The sequence below is a fragment of the Cryptosporidium parvum genome, chromosome 8 (assembly GCF_000165345.1).
Source record: "Cryptosporidium parvum Iowa II chromosome 8, whole genome shotgun sequence".
Taxonomy (NCBI): domain Eukaryota; phylum Apicomplexa; class Conoidasida; order Eucoccidiorida; family Cryptosporidiidae; genus Cryptosporidium; species Cryptosporidium parvum.
This window is the reverse complement of record NC_006987.1, coordinates 847,844-868,869: the sequence shown is the minus strand read 5'-3', so window position 1 is coordinate 868,869 and position 21,026 is coordinate 847,844. Positions and strand designations below refer to the sequence as shown.

The 21,026-nt window shown below is 32.4% G+C and overlaps 10 protein-coding genes across 10 annotated transcripts; 5 read left to right on the top strand and 5 right to left on the bottom strand.

Moving 5' to 3' along the window:
* Positions 1–324: 324 nt before the first annotated feature.
* On the top strand, positions 325–4,344 carry cgd8_3380 (Rrp12p like nucleolar protein; the record flags this gene model as incomplete). The annotated part of the gene is made up of 1 exon (XM_627233.1): positions 325–4,344. One exon carries the CDS (start codon positions 325–327, stop codon positions 4,342–4,344), a length of 4,020 nt encoding a protein of 1,339 aa, XP_627233.1.
* A 749-nt stretch (positions 4,345–5,093) lies between these two features.
* On the bottom strand, positions 5,094–6,344 carry cgd8_3370 (splicing factor SRP40 like 2x RRM domains; the record flags this gene model as incomplete). Its single annotated transcript, XM_627232.1, has 1 exon — positions 5,094–6,344. A coding segment is annotated over one exon (1,251 nt), but the record flags the coding sequence as incomplete, so codon positions are not given.
* Positions 6,345–6,936: 592 nt separating this feature from the next.
* cgd8_3360 (S. pombe SPAC1687.04 like conserved eukaryotic protein that shares a domain with several MCM7, probably involved in DNA replication) lies at positions 6,937–8,718 on the top strand (the record flags this gene model as incomplete). Its single annotated transcript, XM_627231.1, has 1 exon — positions 6,937–8,718. One exon carries the CDS (start codon positions 6,937–6,939, stop codon positions 8,716–8,718), a length of 1,782 nt encoding a protein of 593 aa, XP_627231.1.
* A 2-nt stretch (positions 8,719–8,720) lies between these two features.
* Positions 8,721–11,384, bottom strand: cgd8_3350 (oocyst wall protein 4; the record flags this gene model as incomplete). The annotated part of the gene is made up of 1 exon (XM_627230.1): positions 8,721–11,384. The coding sequence occupies one exon, from the start codon at positions 11,382–11,384 to the stop codon at positions 8,721–8,723; it is 2,664 nt and encodes an 887-aa protein (XP_627230.1).
* Positions 11,385–11,577: 193 nt separating this feature from the next.
* cgd8_3340 (PWI domain containing protein that is typically seen in spliceosomal proteins) lies at positions 11,578–12,528 on the bottom strand (the record flags this gene model as incomplete). Its single annotated transcript, XM_627229.1, has 1 exon — positions 11,578–12,528. One exon carries the CDS (start codon positions 12,526–12,528, stop codon positions 11,578–11,580), a length of 951 nt encoding a protein of 316 aa, XP_627229.1.
* Positions 12,529–12,835: 307 nt separating this feature from the next.
* On the top strand, positions 12,836–13,267 carry cgd8_3330 (conserved hypothetical protein; the record flags this gene model as incomplete). Its single annotated transcript, XM_627228.1, has 1 exon — positions 12,836–13,267. The coding sequence occupies one exon, from the start codon at positions 12,836–12,838 to the stop codon at positions 13,265–13,267; it is 432 nt and encodes a 143-aa protein (XP_627228.1).
* A 229-nt stretch (positions 13,268–13,496) lies between these two features.
* cgd8_3320 (phenylalanyl-tRNA synthetase beta chain) lies at positions 13,497–15,536 on the top strand (the record flags this gene model as incomplete). Its single annotated transcript, XM_627227.1, has 1 exon — positions 13,497–15,536. A coding segment is annotated over one exon (2,040 nt), but the record flags the coding sequence as incomplete, so codon positions are not given.
* Positions 15,537–15,993: 457 nt separating this feature from the next.
* Positions 15,994–17,133, bottom strand: cgd8_3310 (S. cerevisiae Ylr022cp like protein that has a C2H2 zinc finger and is a component of the exosome; the record flags this gene model as incomplete). Its single annotated transcript, XM_627226.1, has 1 exon — positions 15,994–17,133. A coding segment is annotated over one exon (1,140 nt), but the record flags the coding sequence as incomplete, so codon positions are not given.
* A 615-nt stretch (positions 17,134–17,748) lies between these two features.
* On the bottom strand, positions 17,749–19,581 carry cgd8_3300 (centromere associated Kip3p, kinesin like P-loop NTpase that belongs to the TRAFAC class GTpase superfamily; the record flags this gene model as incomplete). Its single annotated transcript, XM_627225.1, has 1 exon — positions 17,749–19,581. The coding sequence occupies one exon, from the start codon at positions 19,579–19,581 to the stop codon at positions 17,749–17,751; it is 1,833 nt and encodes a 610-aa protein (XP_627225.1).
* A 618-nt stretch (positions 19,582–20,199) lies between these two features.
* Positions 20,200–20,988, top strand: cgd8_3290 (secreted bacterial type DHHB/UbiG like methyltransferase involved in ubiquinone/menaquinone biosynthesis, signal peptide; the record flags this gene model as incomplete). The annotated part of the gene is made up of 1 exon (XM_627224.1): positions 20,200–20,988. One exon carries the CDS (start codon positions 20,200–20,202, stop codon positions 20,986–20,988), a length of 789 nt encoding a protein of 262 aa, XP_627224.1.
* Positions 20,989–21,026: the final 38 nt, after the last annotated feature.

Sequence of the window (21,026 nt, the reverse complement as noted above, 5' to 3'; positions counted from 1 at the left end):
AAAAATATAGTTAACCTGTTTAAAATATATTTAAATATAACTTGGGAAAATAAACAAATTTGTGTTAACTACAATGCTTTATTTGTATTTCAACGTTTAAAAACTATCTTTAATATAAAAAACCGGTAAAGGCAGCACTAACCCGTAGACGTGACGTGCTATGCATAACGGTATAGGCCCTGACTGCCTTAATATTAAAACCATTAAATTATTTTACCTCCAACTGGCTGATTAAAATTTTAATTCATAGAAGAAAAAAGGTTTTCAAATTATGCCTTTGGTACCGAATCTGAATTTTAAAATATAGTTAAAGCATAAATTATTATGGATCCACTCATTTTTGATCTAGAGGAGAGTCTTAAATTATTATCTCTTAAAAAAGAGTCATATTTGGAGGCATTTCAAAGCTTTTTAATTATTAAAGAGTCAATTCTTTCCAGAAATGGATTTTGTACGGTCCCTATATTTATTAACCTAACTTTTGAAGCAATTGAAAACATTCTTTCAGGAAATAAACTAGATAATATTCACTACGCGAACGCAGATGTGAAAACACTTACTGGCCTATTAACTCTACAAAAGAGAATCTTGGGAACTTTAGATGTGAACATTTTAGGAACCAATTATTTAGCTATTTCGCAAGTAATTATTAACCGATTAGTTGGCATTTTAGTTTTAATTTCAAAAAACGGTCAGGCAAAAATTGGATTGAATCAAGCCACTTCTATATTGAAACAATTCTGCTCAGCCTTTGATAGTATCCAACTAAGCCCTAAAACGTTTATAAATTTAATGGAAATTCTTCTAGAGACCCATATCTCTGAAAAACAAAAGATTCAGATCCAGATTTGTATTATTGATTTATTAAAACTGGTTCAAGATAACTCACTTATTCTACTTTCTATTCATAAATTAGCATTACATTACTTATCAATTCATGGACAAAGGCATTTGGATGTATCTAAGGGGTTTGCTTTAGAATATAATGAACAAATCTTAATCCCAATAAATCAACTATATTTTTCACTGGTTAACTTCCTTGATCAGAGTCAAATCAAGGAATATTTAAATACCTTGTTACAGCTCTGTACTTTGAAACAATACAGATTTTTCTCAATTTATGCTTTGAAATGCTTGAAAAATCAAGTAAATTTATTAGACAAACTAAAATTTGAGTCCAGATACATTTGGATTCCCTTATATACACTTGAACATCTTATCTGTGACTTCAAAGAAGCAAGGGATGCTGTGTTGATACAAACTTATTTAGAAACTTGTATTAACTGTTTGAAATACGTATTATTTGACACTTTTGAAAAAGATATTCAACAAATGGATATAGATGCTTTAATCGATACATTTATTCACTCTTTAAAGCAGTTTATGTTTACAACTGATAACGCTATTCACTCCACAGTTATAAACTCTTTAATAGATCTATTTTTAAGGGCGAAGGAAAGTATAACAGAATACCCTGAATTAGAAAAAAGTATTGAAAAATATGCTTTATTCGAGCTAATAATAACAAAATTATTACCTCTTTGTTCATCAATGTTAGATGACTATAGATATAAACTTTCATTGCAAGAACTCTTAAGGCTTCTGATAGTCATGATTGAGTCATGGGATGAATTAGTAATAATTTACTATTATTACAACACAATAGAAATATTGAGAATTAAAAGGAGCCATGGGATAGAGTTATTTCAAGAGGTAATTTGCAAAACTTTAGATATGGCATCAGTTGCATTATGTGGTATCTCGAATTATTCGTCTTTTGAATATAAAGATCTTTCAAATCTAAAGGAAGAACTTAGGCGAATTGTAGGGTCGATTACAAGAGCATTCGGACCAAATTTAGTGTTAAAGAAAAGGCCTTTATCATTTGATAATGTTGAATTAGCAGATCATAATTTTGCAATAAAGAGCAATTCCTGGTTACTCCCTCTACTCAGAGTTCATATTAATAGAACAGAACTTTCTTTTTTTATTGAGAATCTCCTCCCAATAGCACTAAAGCTCAATGAATACTGTTCCAAATACAAAGATACAGAACCTAATTATGCTAGACTTTATAGTATTCTTGAAGAACAAGTTTGGGCTTTGCTTCCTGGGTTCTTTGATGAACCGCTTGATTTTATTGAGACATTTGGAAATAGGGATGGAAACCTAAGGTCATATATGATACAATTATTGGAAAGACCTGGTTTGAGAGACCATATATGTAATGCCCTTTTAAGAATTTCTAGACAAACTTTTATTGGTCGCGGTCTGTCGAATGATAATGAAGATGAACTCTACGATGCAAAAAAAATGAGTAATATTGACAATAGAAAATATTATGTTGCAATGAAGACTTGGAAAGAAAATACAAAGGCTTTAAATATGCATTCAAATACATTTTTGTCGCTTTTGATAGTCAGATTCTTAAACTGTAATTCAGAAAACGCTAGAGAAAGCCAGGTAAATATAATAAAAGAACAAGAATCTCAACATTATTTAATTTGCATCCAAAACCTTGTGCCATTTTGCAACGAGTCTGTTTTACAAAAGAACTTAAAGAACTTTTATATCGTTTGGGAAAATCTTGCTCAGGGCGTAGAATCCTCAAGATTGCCACTTTCATGTGGTAAAATTATTGCACTATTAGACGTTGCAATAATTATGTTTAAACGCATTAGTTTTGATAAGGTCAATTCAATTCTTTCTTATTTTCTTCGGTTATTAAAAGTTTTATTAACGCGCGAATCTAAGAATTACTTCAATGAAAGATCTCAATTACTAAAAAGGCTTTACAAAGGACTCAAAGTGGGCCTTGAGACTCTTAGAGATCGTACTAGTACGCCTTTAGGTTTAAAGGATCAGCTTTCAGAAATCTGGAAAATCATAACATTGGACAGTGGAAAATGCCCAGTTAATTCTTTAAAACACAGATTGAGTTGCTTAAGAGTATTTGTGCAGTTAATTAAAAAATTAGATGAAAAAGAGTACGCTTTATATTTTGGAAAGGATCAAATTATTAACCATTTAATTCCAGAAATTTTATTTAGTATCAGAGAACCAAATTTTACTGTGAGAATAAATGCAATTACATTATTGAAATCCTTAATAGAATGCTGCATTGAAAATGATCAATTATTGGAGATTATTATCGTAAAAATTATCACACTTTCTCAAATTAACAATGGCCAAATTAATAATGACTACATAGAAATTTCATGTATAATCTCATTAACTAGAATAATTTTTGATTATGGAGATGTAATACAGAATCGTTTGCAAACTCATGGCAATTCGATTTTGCAATTAATAATCAATTTCATCGTTCATTCACTAAATAACGCCAATCCATTAGTTTATTTTAATAGCCTAAAATGCATTAGAATATTTCTTTTACGCCTAAAAGCCGATTTAATGTGGAACTATACTCCAAATATTATTTCAAATATACTGAATAACCAATGTTCTTTAAAATTCCGTATTTATGTTAGAAAAATTCTAATTTCATTAATTAAAAGGTTTGGAGCGGAAAAGACTTCTCAAGTATTTCCTCTTGAGCACAATCAGTTATATAGATATCTAATAAGGGAAATGAATAAAACATCCAGGAAAAAAGCACGAAAAAATAATCCAGACATATTTAATAACGTATGCGACGAAGTTGATGAGCTCGAAACGAAGGAATTGATCTTTAAAGACCAAGAATTCTTCCATAACATTGAATACGACGATATAATTTTAAGTGATGAAGACTCAGAAAGTAGAAAGAAGAGTTCTTTTGGAATAAAAACGAGTTACAATTCTCAAATAAAACATAGCACTTCGAATTATCATAAAGATACAAGTAAATCTCTCACAATTATTGACGATGGCTACGGAAATTTTATTAACCCAACAGATTTATTAAGTTCAGAAGCGTCATCTAGAATTCTGTGCACCAGCTCAAACAAAATAACTAACAGGCATTGCAACGATGATGACGGAACTGTAGAATTCGATAAAGTTTTGAATAAAGTTATTGTTAATGAAAAATCCAGACCAGGAAATATTGATATTGACAAAAGTCCAGAATTAAACTTTAGTCCATTAAAATGCGAAGGTATTAAGTTTTATAAAAGAACGTCAACTAAAAAGAATGATAATCAAAAGAAAAGAAGGCAACATATAACCGTTAAAAGTGCGAAAGAATTCAAAAGTAAGAATGCACAAGGCGATATCGCAAGAAATGGAATGCAGCCATTTGCATATTTGAGACTTAATCCGGCACTGTCGAAAGAAAAACACAAACTAAGTGCAACCAAGTCCATTTCAACTGTTTTCAAAAAAAAAGTAGAAATTAGGTAATTAGCTAATTTTAAGAATAATTCACAAGCTGTAATTATACGAAAATATTTTAGACTATTTATTCCGTACATATTCGCAGTATTATCGATTTATTGTCGTCAAACCTACGTTATATGTTATGTATGACTCGTTGCCCCACTACTGAATTTCAATTGACGTCTAGCTCAATTAGAAATATATTTTTCATTGCATGAATAACCCAGTATTAATGCCCACACCAATGAATTCTAACAAGTGCAGAGCTCAACCACAAAATAAATCGACTTAGAGGCAAGATAACAACCGCTCCACTAAGTAGACAAGATAAATATATCCAGAATACCACCACAACTCGTAAGGCTTATTGAGGAGGTTATAGTAAACGTTAACAAGTAAAAGGAGAAAGAGATAAAATTTCAGCAGCATTAAATCAACCAATCTGTTGGGAAAAACAGCTGAACAAGAGCTATATAGTCACAGATAACACTGAGCTAGTAATAGCATTTAATTAAAGATATGAATGTAAGCCATTTATTCACGATTATATTGTAATAACATGAGGAATCTATTAATGGTTTTATTCAGGTTTTAATGTCCCAATTAAAAAATTGGCCATACTGGCTAGAGCTAATTAATACCTCCATTAAAGCTCAACCGTTTTCAATTAAAAGATTATACTTATTCCACCCCGAAAGCGCCAAGAGAGTAACAAGAAATCCGATAATTATTGCCAATTATTCTCCATGTACCGTCCAATGGTAAAATAGAAATTAATATGCAACGTTCGGACGGCCACCAGATGGAACTCCACTAGATACGTATCCACCCGATGGTCTAGAACCTGGAGGATCTCTATCATCCCTTAAATAATAAGAGTTAGAATATTGATCATTGGCTGATCTACGATCACGCTCTCGATCACGCTCTCGATCGCGATCATCATCTCTGTAGTAGCCTCTGGTGGAGCCTCCATAATGGCCACTCCTTTGTACGTTCATACTACCATTCCCACCAATTGGCCCAACTCCTATTCCACTGCGAGATGGGCTTCTCCTATCAAACGGGACCGCTCTCCCTGGATACCTGTCATCAAAGCGTTCAGACCCGTGCATATATCTTTCTCTAGGGTCTTCATATGGGGGTGGGGGGTATCTCTCTCCCGGGTATCCGCCCCTTACTTCATCCCTCCTATAGTAGTCCTCCCTTGGTGGTGGAATACGGTCTTCATACCCTCTACGATATCGGTCATCAGGATAGTGATGAGAGCGTTCACGCCTATCATATGGATCGCGTCTGGGAGACCTGCTGCGCATTCTAAACCTTGAAGGCGAAGGGTATCTTCCGCGAGCTCTACCTCCTGTATTATAGGGCCCTGATGAGAATGGAGGCGGTGATCTTCTCTTAGCGCCGTACCCGTTTGCAGCTGCAAGTTCACGGTCAAGCTGCCCAATATCTTCTTCCACACGGATAGATTTTCCCAGAAATGGTAGATTAGGTATCTCTTCTAGTGCTCTCTTCATTTCCTCAACAGTTAGATACTCTACAACTCCAACTTTCTGCCCTTGATAGTGGAAGACTGCTGAGTAATTGACTTCGCCTATCTGCCTCCCATAATCTTTGAGATCTCTCCACGAAGCGTTATCATCTAAGTTAAAAACGCATACACGAAAGTGTTTTCTTGGAGGCCCTCGACCATCAGAAGGTAATGGTCGATTATATTGGGGCTTATTAGCAGCATTTGTCTCCTTATTTCTAACCATTGGATCGTGAGGTTGAACAGCAATAACTTGTCCTCCAAATTCAACCCCATCTAATTCTCGGTGAGCTGCTTCTGCCTGTGTTTCATCTTCATATTCAATAAAGCAGAACCTTTGCTTGAGCTCTAATTTTTTTATTTCACCAACCTTGGAAAAAAAATCTTTCAAATCCTGTTCAGCATAGCCTGGTGGTAAATTTCCGACAAAAACTTTGCCTAAATTATTTAATAAATCAAGTAAAAGAAGAAAGGTATGAATAATAAATTACAGTAGAAACGTCAAATTGAATGTATGGCTGAGGACTCGCAAAAATTACCATCACTCACTCTATTAGATCAATCTTAACTTGATCAGAGAAAATTGAACCAACCAAGGTTGGCAATTTTAACTACACAATTTATATTACTCACACCCATAAACTTTAAACTTACGAGGATTAGCAGACAGCGGATCCATTTTCTCTCGTCAAAGAGACAGAATAGAGAAAAATCGCCAATGTGTAACAATTTACTGCAATAATGTACGACAAAATTCGCATACAACTCGAGCTAATTTGTCTTAAGATCAACTTTACACAATTTCTTTTCAAGCTATGTTGTTCAAAAAATGCGACTACGCTTTCGTCTCTATACAAGTGTTAATTATGGCGACCGTCTCATATAAAGACAAGACGCCCTACATACCGGTATTTTACTTATAATTTGATCATCCCAAATTGACATGCTGAATTTGAACATGTTAGTACTTGATATACTTTTTATTGATTTTGCTATCTGCCAAACATTTTAATTAGATTATTCTTCGCTGCTACCTATATTGTTTTTTTCATGTTTGAGTACTAAATATTCAGAAATAAATGTTAAATTTATTAAATAAATTTGTTGAACAATTAAATTATGGAAAATGCGACATAAATAGGCTAATCTCTGATGAAAAAATTAAACAGCCCATAAAGGGCTATTTTATAGCTAGGGGAATGATTGAGTATTTTCAAGAGCAAGAACTATTCATCTCAGATGAGGACCTTGACCATGGAAGCCCTGCAAGTTCTGATATTTTTTATGGTTGCAATAATTTGGCTCGAAAGAACCGAAGTAACGGGAACAGCTATAGCTTCAGAAACGTATACAGATTTGTGCCAATTCCGTTCGAAAATAGATTACATTGGAATCACAACTTTGTAGAAAACGATCAAGACTATTTTTCAAATGTTTATCACAAGTTTGATGAATGTATAGTAAAGACTTACGATTTTAGCGTAGAATTACCTGAGTGCACTTCTTCAATTGAAGTTGAAACTAGAAAGGCTTTCTTTGATTACATGATTGACACTACAAGTAAATTAAAAATTGATCAAGGAACTACAAACAAACTAAAAATTAATGAACTTTTAGAAATATTAACTACCGTTGAACTCCAAGATTTAGACAATTTCGAGTATTTATCTAAGATGGAAGAGAAGCTATACAATAGCAAATTAATCAAGTTAAGCCAAAGAACTCAAAGAAAACTTGTGCTACACGCCATTTCCTTTAAGCGTATATCAAACTTTTCTTCGATTTTCTGCAAGGAAATAGAATATTATGGGTTTCTCGGGGAGTTTTATTCTCCATCTAGAACTTGCAAGCTTCTTGAAAGATTAGTAAAATATAAATGCCCTAATTTAAATGGTATTTCAGACTTATACAATATCTCTATTGAACATATTGCTAATGAAATTTGTGATGGAAACTATTTATTATCCGAGTATATTTTGTTATGTATATGTAGTAGGCAAAAGTTAGAGTTTAATGCATATGAAGAAAATGTCTCAGACTGTATTTCAAAATTACCTCAGATTGTATTGCATATATCTATGTGTAATAAAGAGTTTGTTGAAAGACTAAATTCATTTTTGTTGAACCACTTTCCAAGATTAAATTGGATAAATGCCGATATTTCAACCCTGAATAATGGTCGTTTAACCCCATATTTTGATGTTGAAGAGGACAGATTTGTTACGGGGATTCTTCAAGTTCCACTTTTGAGAAACTTAATCGTAATTAATGAAACTTCTCTTGAAGATGGAAAATTGTCTGAAAAAGGCTTGGAAAATATTTCCAATATTTCATTACTGACTAATTTCGGATATGTGAACTATGGTTTTACGAACTACAAAGTCCCGATAAAGACTGAATCAAACTACATCATTTTAACTAGTAATGAAAAGAGTATTTTTGCAAATAAAAGTAATCTTTCGATTAGTTTGAATGCCAAATATGCTGAAGAAAATAATGGTATTTTGAATCCCCGGAATAAATCTGGAAACTTGGTTCCTAATTGTTCTGAAGCAAACTTCTCCTTTGTTTTAAAGTTGTTTATTTCTATTGTAGGCAGTTGTGTTGATATGTTAGAATTTGATGAGCAAACACAAGATTATATCGCGGAAACATTTGTGAATATTAGGCAAAAATCAAATATCTGCAATTTAATTCATGCAAGTTCATTGCATACTTGGATTATGCTTGCGAGAGTCCAGGCTCTAATGAATGGTGAGGAAAAGCTTTCAAAAAATAGACTTGAACAATTTTTTAGATTGGAAATAGAAAGATTAGAAAAATTATCTAAAAATGGAAAAAAAAATCCTATCTTGAATTAATTTTATAAATTCAGATTTGTTCTAATGTTTGTAATTGAATTTCTTAAGTTTTCATCTCGTTCTCTCACTTCATGAAGTTTTACTTCGTAAATACAAATTTTATTCAAGTCGTCGTATCTATATTCTGGTGGGCAGCTAGGTGTGGGCTTGATCGAATCAGTTCTTTTACAAAAAGTCCCAGTACTTTCTTTTACAATTGAATACCCTTTAATACATGTAATTCTTGGCTGTGAAAATTCCTGTGATTGGCAGTTCAATGTTTCGGATAACCATTCAAATCCTTCAGGACAATTTACTTCTGCAGGCTCCCTCCTGCTTCCAATACAAATAGGGGATCCAGTACTAGCGAACGTTAAGTTCATATATGCAGGACACTCTATGTTTGGATTAACTTTTTCTTCATATATACACGTTGAGTCAAGTTCATTAAATGTATAACCTTTTGTGCAGAAAAATTGTGGTGAAGTTAACTTGGTTTCAATACATTTCTCATTTAACAAAATAGTTCCTTCAGGACAATTTACAATCATTTTATATCTTTTTCCCCATCCAAAACAGACCATCCCTCTAGTTTTTGAACTTCTTATTACAATAGGAGTTGATGAACTCAAGTCATCATATTGTTTTCTTGAATTCATACTATTAGTGTTTTTGAGATTGACAACCCCATTTCTATTTTTAATATTTTTAGTTTGATCTATATTTCTTTGTTCCGAAAATTGACTAAAGTTTTCGTAAGAAATTTTCTGTAATCTTCTTCCAAATTCCACATATGGAAGGACAGGTCCTCTCCCAGCCGCAGGCGGAGGAATTAGATCGGTTCTATAAGCAAATATCTCATCCTTGAGGTCTAAAAATGGAGGGCATTGAAGCAAGTAATCCTGGTACCATTTAACACAATCATTTTTATTTGTCTGGTAATAATCTGGTGGGCAGTAATAAGAAGCAGGGATTCTTTTATCTAAAATGCAATCATCCCCTCTTTGTTCATAACCCTCTGGGCACATGATTAATGGTAGCTGTGCGTCCTTCACCTTACAGGAGCTAGAAGATTCTTCATATTCAGTCCCTTCAGGACACTTCTGATGAGGAGGTACTGATTTCTCATATTCGCAACTGATAGTTGAGTTATTCAAAGTAAATCCTTCGGGGCATTTGGGATCAGATTCGCATTTCAGTGAGGATCTATTTAATATTGTTCCTTCCGGACAAATAAGTTCTTCTATTTCTCTTTTTATGCACATACCTGTTATAATTTCTAAGGTAAAATCTTTTGGGCATTCAACCTCTGCGGGAAGTAACTTTTCTACTACGCACATATTATCACTATCAGGCTCGATTCCGCCTTCACAAGTTTTTTTAGGTGTGAATATATCTGAATGAACGCAAATTCCATCTTCACCAAGACTAAGTCCTGGAGGACACTCTACCTTCGGGTTTGTAAACTGAAGCACTAAACATACTATTTCATCTCCAATTAATGATTCATTAATTATTCCACCATTATTTTTCAAGTCTCTACTTGAATCATACAGTGCCTGATAAAATGTATCAATCTGACCAAGATTTACCCCAATAGGCCTCTCATTTTCATAAAACTGTTCTCGTACATTTGAAACAGAATCCGAATTATTTGTTTTATTTTTATCTGAGGTATTAGATGGCAATTTAATTTGGCCATTAATATTACCTGATCCAGGGTTAATAATTTTATTTTCGTTATTAAAATCTTTATTTCCTAACTTGTTATTGTTATACTTCTGTTCATTAAAATAATTAAAAGAACTTCTATCTTTTTGAGAATTATTTATATTATCTTCGACTGAAGATAAATTATTTTTGTATTTATCAAGAGATCCCAATGTGGGGATTTCTTGCAAACTTCTGAATTTATTATCGTTATTTATTGCTATCCTGTTCAGTAACCCTTTAATGTCTGAAAGATCCCTGGATTTGACTGGGACTGCTCCAGGTGGGCACACCTCTAAAGGTTCTACAATAACTTTTGTAACGCACGTCATCGTTGTTTGTTCTAATACTGTATCTGGAGGGCAGTTTAGTAAAGGCTTTAATTCAATGACTTGTTTGCAATTAGAATTGTTATCCAAAGAAAAACCATCCAAACATTTCAAAGTTGGAGGTTTTGATTCAATAACAATGCATTGATTTTCTTTCTGAAAAGTACCTGAAGGACAATTTATTGATGGGCTCTCGGTTATTTCTGTTGGACAATATGCGTTATTATCCAATATTTTTGGAGGAGTTCCATTCTTGCAATTGAATTGCGCAGATACTAAGGTTTTGTGTATACATTCTACACTAAGGTCTGTTTTAAGTACTTCAAACCCCTCCGGACACTCAATGTTTGCAGGAATAATATGAGAAAAAAAACAACTCTCATCAACCAAATCGTAACCCTTTGGACACAACAACTTAGGAGAAATTGGAGGCTCAATCCTTGGTTGGGTATTTAAACCTTTATCATGAATGAATGTTCTTCCATTTACTCCATTTGAGGTTGAAGATAATTGACTATGGTCGTACTGGTGATTTGTGCTGGAAATAATAATTTTACCATGTGATGCCGAAATTCCAGGTTTTGTTTCCACGTCTCTACTTGAAGAATATATGATAAATAGAAAGATGAACCATCTAATCCAATACATGGGACAGTTTTAAATTATATCATAAATATGGAGTCCCCTAATATTTATTTTTTATTAAAAATTAAAGAATTACAACTTTTTCTAGAAAAAACATAGAATATAATAATTTTATTATCGAATTATAGAAAAAATTATAAACAATAATAGAATAACTTATAAATTAGTACTCTCGAGATAATGAAACTAAATTTTTTTAATTTTTTGGTTTCTTTTTTATAAATTTTTCAATAGCACGAGCTCGCAGAATTTCTTCGGATTCTGATCTAAAATTTTTTGCTTGATTTTTTCGTTTAAACAGTTCTAATGCTTTCATCCTCAGATTATGCTCTTGCATTTTTTCAGAAGTTGGAGCCGCGAGAGCAGTTTGACAATTATTCAACGGATTTATATCGGGAAAAGAAGCTTTTTCATCTATGGAAGTTATATATTTATTTATATTAGAAAACCTTTCGCTTTTCTTTTCAGATTTATTCGTATAAACTTTTGAGCAACTTATTCCACCTATAATTGAATTTTCTTCCATTTTTTGTATTTTCTCATATTTATAACTTTTAATGCCATATGATTCATATAGATCCGGAGATAATGATCTACTAAGAGACCTAGCTCTTTTGTTTTCTTTTGAATGCCTAGAAGTTAATGGAATGAATTTTGAGCTATCTTCAGTATTATTCATAGCACTTATATAGCTTGCATTGCCTTTATAAATGTGACAGCATGCAATCTCTTTATTAATGTTTGAATTTTTTGTGATCAGACTGTTTTTATCTCTATTATATATATCACTTGAACGCAAAATATTTTTTTTTATTGCAACATTTCTTGGTGAGATATGGTTTTTGCTTGACTTAATTTTAATGGGATTTCCTGAGAATTTTGATATATATTCCCATAATTCACTAACAAATTCAATTGCTCTTTCACCTAGAAATCCTTCAATATTCTTAATGAGCTCATTAGGCGATATTTGTAATTCTTCTTCTGCTGCAGACTTTCTAATCTTATATACAAGTTGGTTAATGCAATAATCTATAAATATTTCATCTTCTTTTCCAAGAATTTGTTCAGTTTTTGAGGATATCCATCTTCTTACTTTATTGAGTGGTAGAGTATTAAAGTTAATTTTTTTTTCAAATATTTCCATAATTTGAAATCTTTAAAATTTACCGTATATTTGCGACCCCGTTATATTTTTTTTGGCGTCCAATTTCAAAATTAATTTATATATTTTATTAATATTTAACAAAAATTTATTAATATAATTAAGAAAATTATATTTGTACAAATATTTAACTAGTTAAAATTATTTATAAATTTAATTTAAATTAAGAAATCAACTAACACATAATTTTTTGAATTATTACATTAATACAGTATTATATATATCGAGTAAAATAAAGCAAAGATAAATTATTTTGCTAATATATACTTGATTTTTTCTCCCAAAAATTATGCCGAAGAATAAAGGAAAAGGAGGTAAAAATCGTAGGAGAGGGAAAAATGACAGTGAGGGAGACAAGAGAGAGTTAGTATTCAAAGAGGAAGGGCAAGAATATGGCCAAGTCCAAAGAATGTTGGGCAACGGACGACTTGATGCGTATTGCTTTGATGGACAGAAACGTCTTTGCCATATTAGGGGCAAGATGAGAAAGAAAGTTTGGGTAAATCCTGGCGATATTGTATTAGTTTCGCTCAGAGACTTTCAAGACTCAAAGGGCGATATTATTCTCAAGTATACTCCAGATGAGGCTAGAGCATTGAAATCTAAAGGTGAAATTCCTGAAACTACAAAGATCAATGAGTCTGATATTTTCGAGGATGGGTACGATGAAGTTGGAATTGAGTTTGATGAAACAGAAGGAGTAGATATAGAAGATATTTAATTCATGAATATAGGTTAATATCATCGAATCTTTTTAATCTTGTATTTATACAGAAATTCAAATTGAAACTAGGAGCTTAGCGGCTTTCTTTAGGAGATAGGGAAATTTTAATGTCTTGGCACCTATAGTAGTATTTTTTTTAACTTCTGATATACCTTTGGGATGATTTGGAGCTGACGGTATGTAACTAATGATAAATCCTGCTGAATGTGACAGTTATAGAAAATGAAACAAAACCCTGTTACCTCAAAATAGTTTCATTATTTGCAAAGTGCCGCTCTCTCTTATTAAGTGTCCAAAGTTATTAAGTTTGTATACAGTTAAGATGCCCGTTATATCAGTAAGTACAAGATTGCTTTCTTCTTATTTAAATAAGGAGGTAACCAGCGAGTGGTTAGATGAGGTTTGCTTCAACTTTGGTCTGGAATTGGATTGTATAGAGTTCGATGAGGAAATAAAAGATAATGTAGCAAAAATTGAAATACCTGCAAATAGACCTGATATTCTCTGCTTAGAGGGTCTTGTAATTGCATTAGGTTGTTTTATAGGAAACTCAAATATTCCTTTATTTAATTTGAAACCCAAGGGGAATGATCAAAAGATCATTGTAAAGAGAAATGTAGCAAGAGTACGACCCTTTATTTTATGCGCAATATTAAGAGATCTTAGCTTCAATGAAGATGTTTATAAGAGTTTTATCGATTACCAAGAAAAATTACATAATAATATTTGCAGAAAGAGATCTTTGGTATCAATTGGTACCCATGATCTTGATATGATTGAAGGCCCATTTTATTATGATGCAAAACCACACAGTGAAATTAAATTTGTACCTTTGATTGGCTCAACGGAGGTTGATGGAAACCAACTATTAGATTTACTTAACAAACATCAGCAGCTAAAAAAATATGTCTCACTGGTGGAAAACGAAATATTTTTGCCTGTTGTTACCGATTCTAATGGAATTGTATTATCAGTTCCTCCACTAATAAATGGTAGTCAAAGCAAAATCACATTAAATACAAAAAACGTTTTTATTGAAGTAACCGCAACAGACTATAGTAGAGCATCCATAGTCTTAAACCAAATCGTTTCTTCTTTCTCAATGTATTGTAAAAATAAATTTGAGATTGAACCTGTTAAGGTTGAATACGAACATTCGACCTATCCTCCATTTCCGCATAAATACGAGGTTTTAGCAAATGGTAATTATCATGTGGTAACTCCGAATTTAGAGAGGTTAGAATTTGTGGTTAAAGCATCTGAAGCATCAAATCTACTTGGTATCAACCCAATTCTAGATCCAATAGTTACTCAGAGTTTGCTTCGCAAAATGATGATAGACTCAGAAATTATTAAAGACAGTGAATCTTTGAAGTGTTTTGTTCCAATTAACAGATCAGATATATTACATCCTGTTGATATAATTGAAGATATTGGAATTTCTTTTGGGTTTAATAACATTGAGTTGAAAAAGTCACGTTTTTACGAACTTGATAAATCAAGCTTGATGGCAGAACAAGTTAAACGTGAACTCTCTCTTTTAGGAATTTCGGAGTCTTTAAACTGGGCTCTTTGCAAACACTCTGATTGCTTTGAAAGCTTATTTAGAACTGAGAATATTAAGTTAAAGAATTTATTCGAGAGTGAGGTACAGTACAACTTGAATTGCCCTCCAGTTGTAGTTAAGGATGCAAAAACAAGTGAATTTGAAATCTTAAGAACAACACTTATTCAATCTTTATTGAAAACAATTGCTTCCAACAAAAGTTTGCCTCTACCACAAAAGATATTTGAAGTGGGCGATGTTGTAATTTTGGATAATAATACTCCATCCGGATCAAGGAATGATAAACGAGTGTCAATAGCATATTGTAATTCAAGCGGTAGTGGGCTTGAGGAGATTCACGGATTTCTCGACCAATTACTAAGTAAACTGGGTCTTGTTGCAGAATATTCACTTAATGAACCCAATTCAATACACCCAAATATTATTGGTATGTATTCACTTTCCGAAGTCAATGACCCCTCTTTTCTACCGACTAGAAGTGTTAAAATTACCATTCAAAAAGTAGAACTTAATAGCTGTTTAAAGAGTATTGACATTGAAAAAACAATGTTAAATGAGCAAGTTGTTATTGGGATTATGGGCGTTATTCACCCTAAAGTATTAAACAATTTTTCTTTGACTCTGCCAACAAGTGTGTTAGAGCTGAGACTTGAGCCTATTATGAATTTGTGGCCAGATACATTTTTCTATGATGAATAGTAAATTTTATAACTTTTTCAAAACGCAAAAAGGGTAATTCACATAAAACAGAATTAATATTTTCAAATTTTAGATGTTAAGCGCATGATGGCTGAAATTCCTCCATGGATTCAAATTTCTTAGTTCTATAGTCTAGAAATAGTAATAATCGGACAATAAAACTGAATCAAAGACAGTGTTTAAACTTCTTTCCACAAATTTATGCTCTTGAATTTTCTCGGAGATTGAATCAATAGTTCAAATATCCTTTTCCTAAAATTTTTTTGCATAAGTTCTACAAATTATGAAACAGTCCTTTCAATGAATAGATTTATTATGCAGTAACTGAACTGATTATCAAATATAAACGTAATTATTTTCTATTTCTAAGTTTCATTCAAATGATCTAACTTATTATAAAATATATAGAAATAAATCTTAAGTTTTAATATTGAATTTCAGCAATAATAGGCTGAAGTCATTCTACTGCAAGAAATCCCAACTTTATATCTTGCTGAAGCTCTAGAAATTCTTCCTCACTAATCGGCTCCATTTTTCTTGCATTTCTTTTGGTATTAAAAATATGCCATTCAGATCGGTAATGTTGTTTAAACGCATTATGATCCATCAATTGAATATTACATTTGCGACAAAGAAGCATGTTAGACTTAATCTCACGTTTGCTTTCTTCTATATTCAAACTCGAGACAATCGGTTTTACAAATGCATTTGCATTTTCTTTAATACTAACTTCTGTTTTTTCTAGTTTTTTATCAATTATATGCCTGGGGTCGGAAGTTATTGAATTAAACAATATATCGCTTTTGTTAGAAAGTTCAAGTTGAATAGCTTCTGCATTATCAAAATTTGAATTTTTGTCCAAAGTTTTTACATTTGAGTCAAGTAAGAGTAATTTGCAATCCAACTGATCTATTTCTCGATAATATCGTGGCTCACAAAGAAACGTAATGGTATAAGTATTATGTTTTTCTTCAGATGAAATAGGAAATACATTAAATTCATTAAGCTTTTTAGTTATATTCTGTTTATTTACAATATCTACCGATAACTTTAGCATCATTTTAGCCCTTTCAATCTGATCAGGAATACGCTTTTTTAATATGTCAAACGCTTTTAGTGCTTGCTCCTTAGTTGTTTTATTTAATGATACAGAAAATCCAGAATCTTTAAGTTCAGATTCTATAATTTTTACGGATAGTGGCAAGTTATTTTTTGGATTAACAGTCATTCTGTTGAGCATGTGACAGATATCGGTAAATTGTTTGTCTAGCATATAACTTCTTTCTGTTTCTGATATTTGAATCTCACCCTTGCTCAGAATAGTTTTGCAAATATTATCAATGCTATTTGTTCCAAAAACGGTATTTAAATCATCGGAATTCGCCAATTGGCCTTTTGAGACATTTGCAAAAATTGTTCTAATCTGTAAAACTTCATCAAGATCCCATTCTACTCCACTTCTCCAATTCAGAATTTTATTTTTATAGCACGCAACTTCAAATCTTTTTCCATGAGACTTATAGCGAACAACTGCAACATTGGTCAGTTTGATTTGATTACTCGGCTGGAACAGCGACATTTTTAAAAAAATGGTGAATCAGTATTGCCGCTGTTTTTTTTTTTAATGCACACCTGTTATATTGTGGCATTAGATCCATTCTGCTCTAAAAAGCAATTTTTGCAACTTACATTATATTGCATTGTAAATTGGGCTTTTTAATTTTGATAGGGAAATTTGGGCACTCTCTTCCATAAGTTTGGTCTGGATATCACTAATTTTTTTGTAGAAATACCTAATACTGGTTGCCACTGGTAAAGGTAGTTTTCTAACAAAACATCTGATTCTCGAGCTGTAGTTATGCTGTAATAATAAAAATAAGGAGTTAAGTAAAGGATTCAGTTCTGGTCTCCTGACAGCTTGTTAAATGAGAAAGGTTGAACTAATACTTGACTTAAAAGTACTATATTGGAAAAAATTAAATGCATTCGAACTTTCAATTGATAGAAAACTCTACTTGCATATGACATTTCTAACTTTTCTCTTTCTATTTTATATTTTTTTAATTAAATTACCTAATTCTATAATTGTAAGAACACTATATAAATTAACAATTGAAAATAGATATATAAACGTGGGAATTCATTAGATGGGTAATTTAAAACCTTTAAAGATGAATATTACTTAAATTAACAATCAAACAATTAATTTTTGTTACCTGATTCCTATAGTATCCATAATCGATATGAGTTCTTCGATTTCTACCAATTCTTTTTTTAGGTTTTCCAAAGATTCTGATTTCCTCGTAACCAAACTTTTTAATTCTTGGATGTATTCATTAGAGCTCTCTCTGCTATAGTTTTTCTTTAACAAGTCTTTTAGTATTAGCGATTCTTCCTTCAAACACTCACACAGCACACCCAAATGCGTTGCATGGTTTGATGCAAGTTCTTCTTGTTTTTTAATAAAGTATTCACCCAAATATTTTTTTAGTTTGTTTAGATCAGCCTCCGGAATCGTATCGGTATTGACAATGCCAATACCAGGAATGTTAAAAATACTGCTTCTTCCAAATAATTTTTCGATTTGTGGAGATTCATTTCTGATTGACAGATGCTCTTCATCAGGCATGTTTGGAGACGATTGGCTTAAGTTACGCTCTACAGCATTTCCATATTTGATCATTTCCTGGCTAATTTCGAAATCATCTTCTCTAAACTCAGTGTCAGCATTAGATTCCTCAAATTCCTCTTCAGTACATGATCTCGGGCTTTCATTACTGGAAGATGCATCTTTTTTAGACATATTTGCAGGCGCAGTTGTTTTTCTAGAAAGTGGATGCTTAGAAGAATATTTATCGCTATGAAAAGTATCTGATCTGATAACTGACTTTTTCCTCAGTTCTTTTACCCTGTGAGCATATCTAAGAGTGTTTAAAGTTTGTTCAGAACAAGAGTAACAAGGGCCTATATTTGCAATCATAACAGAGTGTGCATTTCCAACAAATACATCTTTTAAAACCTTGGTCAATTCTGATTGCCTAAAAGGAACATGGCTGCTTTGTTGGTCGTGTAGAGCTCGAATGCATTCCTTTAGAGCAAGTAAAGAGCGATTAATCCCTGCTCCATCCTGTTGTGTCTGTCTTGTGCTATGCACTGTGTCTGCACCCCTCTCACTTCCTGCCAAGTCGATAAATACCATTTTCCCATATGTAATGAATTTAGGAGAAAGGGGAGATTGAAGAGTAGATTCTTTTGTGGTAGAAAAAATTCTGGATCTAATTTCAATTTGCAGAATTGCGTGAGATCTGGATGACATATCATTCATACTATTTTGGGCAGTTCTTCTATATTCTAATCCTTTGCTAATCACAGATAACAAGTCCTCCCGGGTTTTTATCAACCTTTCAGTTAGATCCTTGACAACTACTTCACGTTTACTGTTTTCCATTGCGCTCACAAGCTTTTGATTGTTAAGTAGATCATATAGTTTGTCGCAGTAGATTTCGAAAAACGAAACATAAACTTCTTTATTTTCATGTTCGCTTTGTTCAAGAAGCTCAAAAATATTATTCACTGCTAGTTCGAAAATTCCAAGTTCACGTTCAGTTTTCCTCTGTAAGCTATTAGAATAAGCCGTATTTTCACTTCCCATCATTGTATAAGTCTTTCCACTTCCAGTTTGGCCATAGGCAAAACAGGAGCATTTAAATCCCGGGGTAAAGATGTTTTCAGTTAAAGGACGTATAATATCTTCATATAGTTCTCTATTGTTGATTTGCTCACTATATACTCGATCAAAAGTATATGAATGCTTGTCTATATATTTAGTACAATCTACTTTGGTTTTCAATTCATGGACATAAATAGTATTTTCGTTGCATACAGCCTCTACAACATCAACATCATTCCTTGAGATTTCGTTATCAGTAAGAGGTCGTTTTCTGACAACAACCGTAATCTTTGTTCTATTTAATTTGTTTTTCACATTAAAATTCAAATGCTCGTTTGTTCTAACTTTAGATGATCCAGGACGAGAAAGATTCATTTTCTATTTTGCATATTATTTTTTTGCAAAACATACCATCCAAACTTTTCCCATAAATTTTTTCGTAGGAAAAATCTAACTGGATTAAGAGTTTTTTTCTAAGAATTCTCACTTTACCTCACTTTCATTCGTATAGACATATTTTTAAACGTATTGTGAGGTGGTTTTCTGTTAAAATTTTTGCGGGAAAGTTCTTTCTTTTTGCAAATTTTTATCAATTGGTAATTGCAGAGGCTCAAGGATAAAATAAAATATAGTAAGCTCTATATTGTATTTATTAATACTCTTCTTGGCCACACATTTATGTCTGGTTGGTATATTTAAGTTGTCTGGGTAGTTAATTTGATAAAATGTAAAGTATAACTTTGTATTACATTCATTAGTGCTTTAATGAAGCAACATATTTACAATTTTTTTTTTTCGAAAATACGAAAGTTGTTTTTGCTCGTACTTGAACTTTGATAAAAGCGTTCGGTTTTTTTTTCGAAACTTAAGAGGGTTATCACTCGACTTGTTTATCGCTCCAAGCAAGTGAGGATATTTCATTTACATTCATTTTTTTTTGGTAAAGAATCAATTTTAATAATTATTTACTCAGATATTAAGGCTTTAGGAGAAATGAAAATACTTACAGTAATTGATTCAATACTAACCTTCGTTTGGCTAACTTATTGGCACCTTAAGTCGTTATTGAACATTGCTCCGTCATTTTGGAGATTTTGTTATAATGCTTGCAATTCACTATTTACAAAGTTACAGTACACTTCTAACATTGATGTCTCATTTATGAACTATGGCTATGCAATTAAAACTCCTCATAGCCCTCCTGAAAATTCGGAGCTAGATAAATTTATCGAGTCTAAATTGGAAAAGTTAAAGAAAGAATCCCCGCCAAACTTTAATGATGTTTGGAACTCAGTGCAGCTTTATACCGCAGTTCTATCTACTTATGATGATGACTTCAAAGGTAAATCCATCTTAGAGGTAGGCTGCGGAAGAGGGGGAGGCTCGGTTGTAGTTTGCAGTGTTGCTGAACCGATGTCTTATGCTGGGATTGATATTAGTGATCAGGGGATTGAATTATGCAGACAAATATATAGGAATGATTTGATTCCTGCTGGAAATAAAGTATTTTATGTTGGAAGCAGTATGGAACTTGAAAATTACTTTGCGCCTGAATCTTTTGACATTGTGTTGAATGTTGAGTCCGCTCACTGTTATCCAAATTTTGACAAGTTTGTAAAGGGAGTTTTTGACTTACTTAAACCAGGTGGAATGATGCTCTTCGCAGATATTTCGCCCACAATTGCCTGGCCAGATATAAAGGTAAGCTTGCAAAATATTAAGGAATCTTCATTCAATACTAGATTAGGATACAATTGCAAATACTGGATTCCAAATTATTAAGCAATTCAATATTACTACCAACGTCATTTATTCTTTGA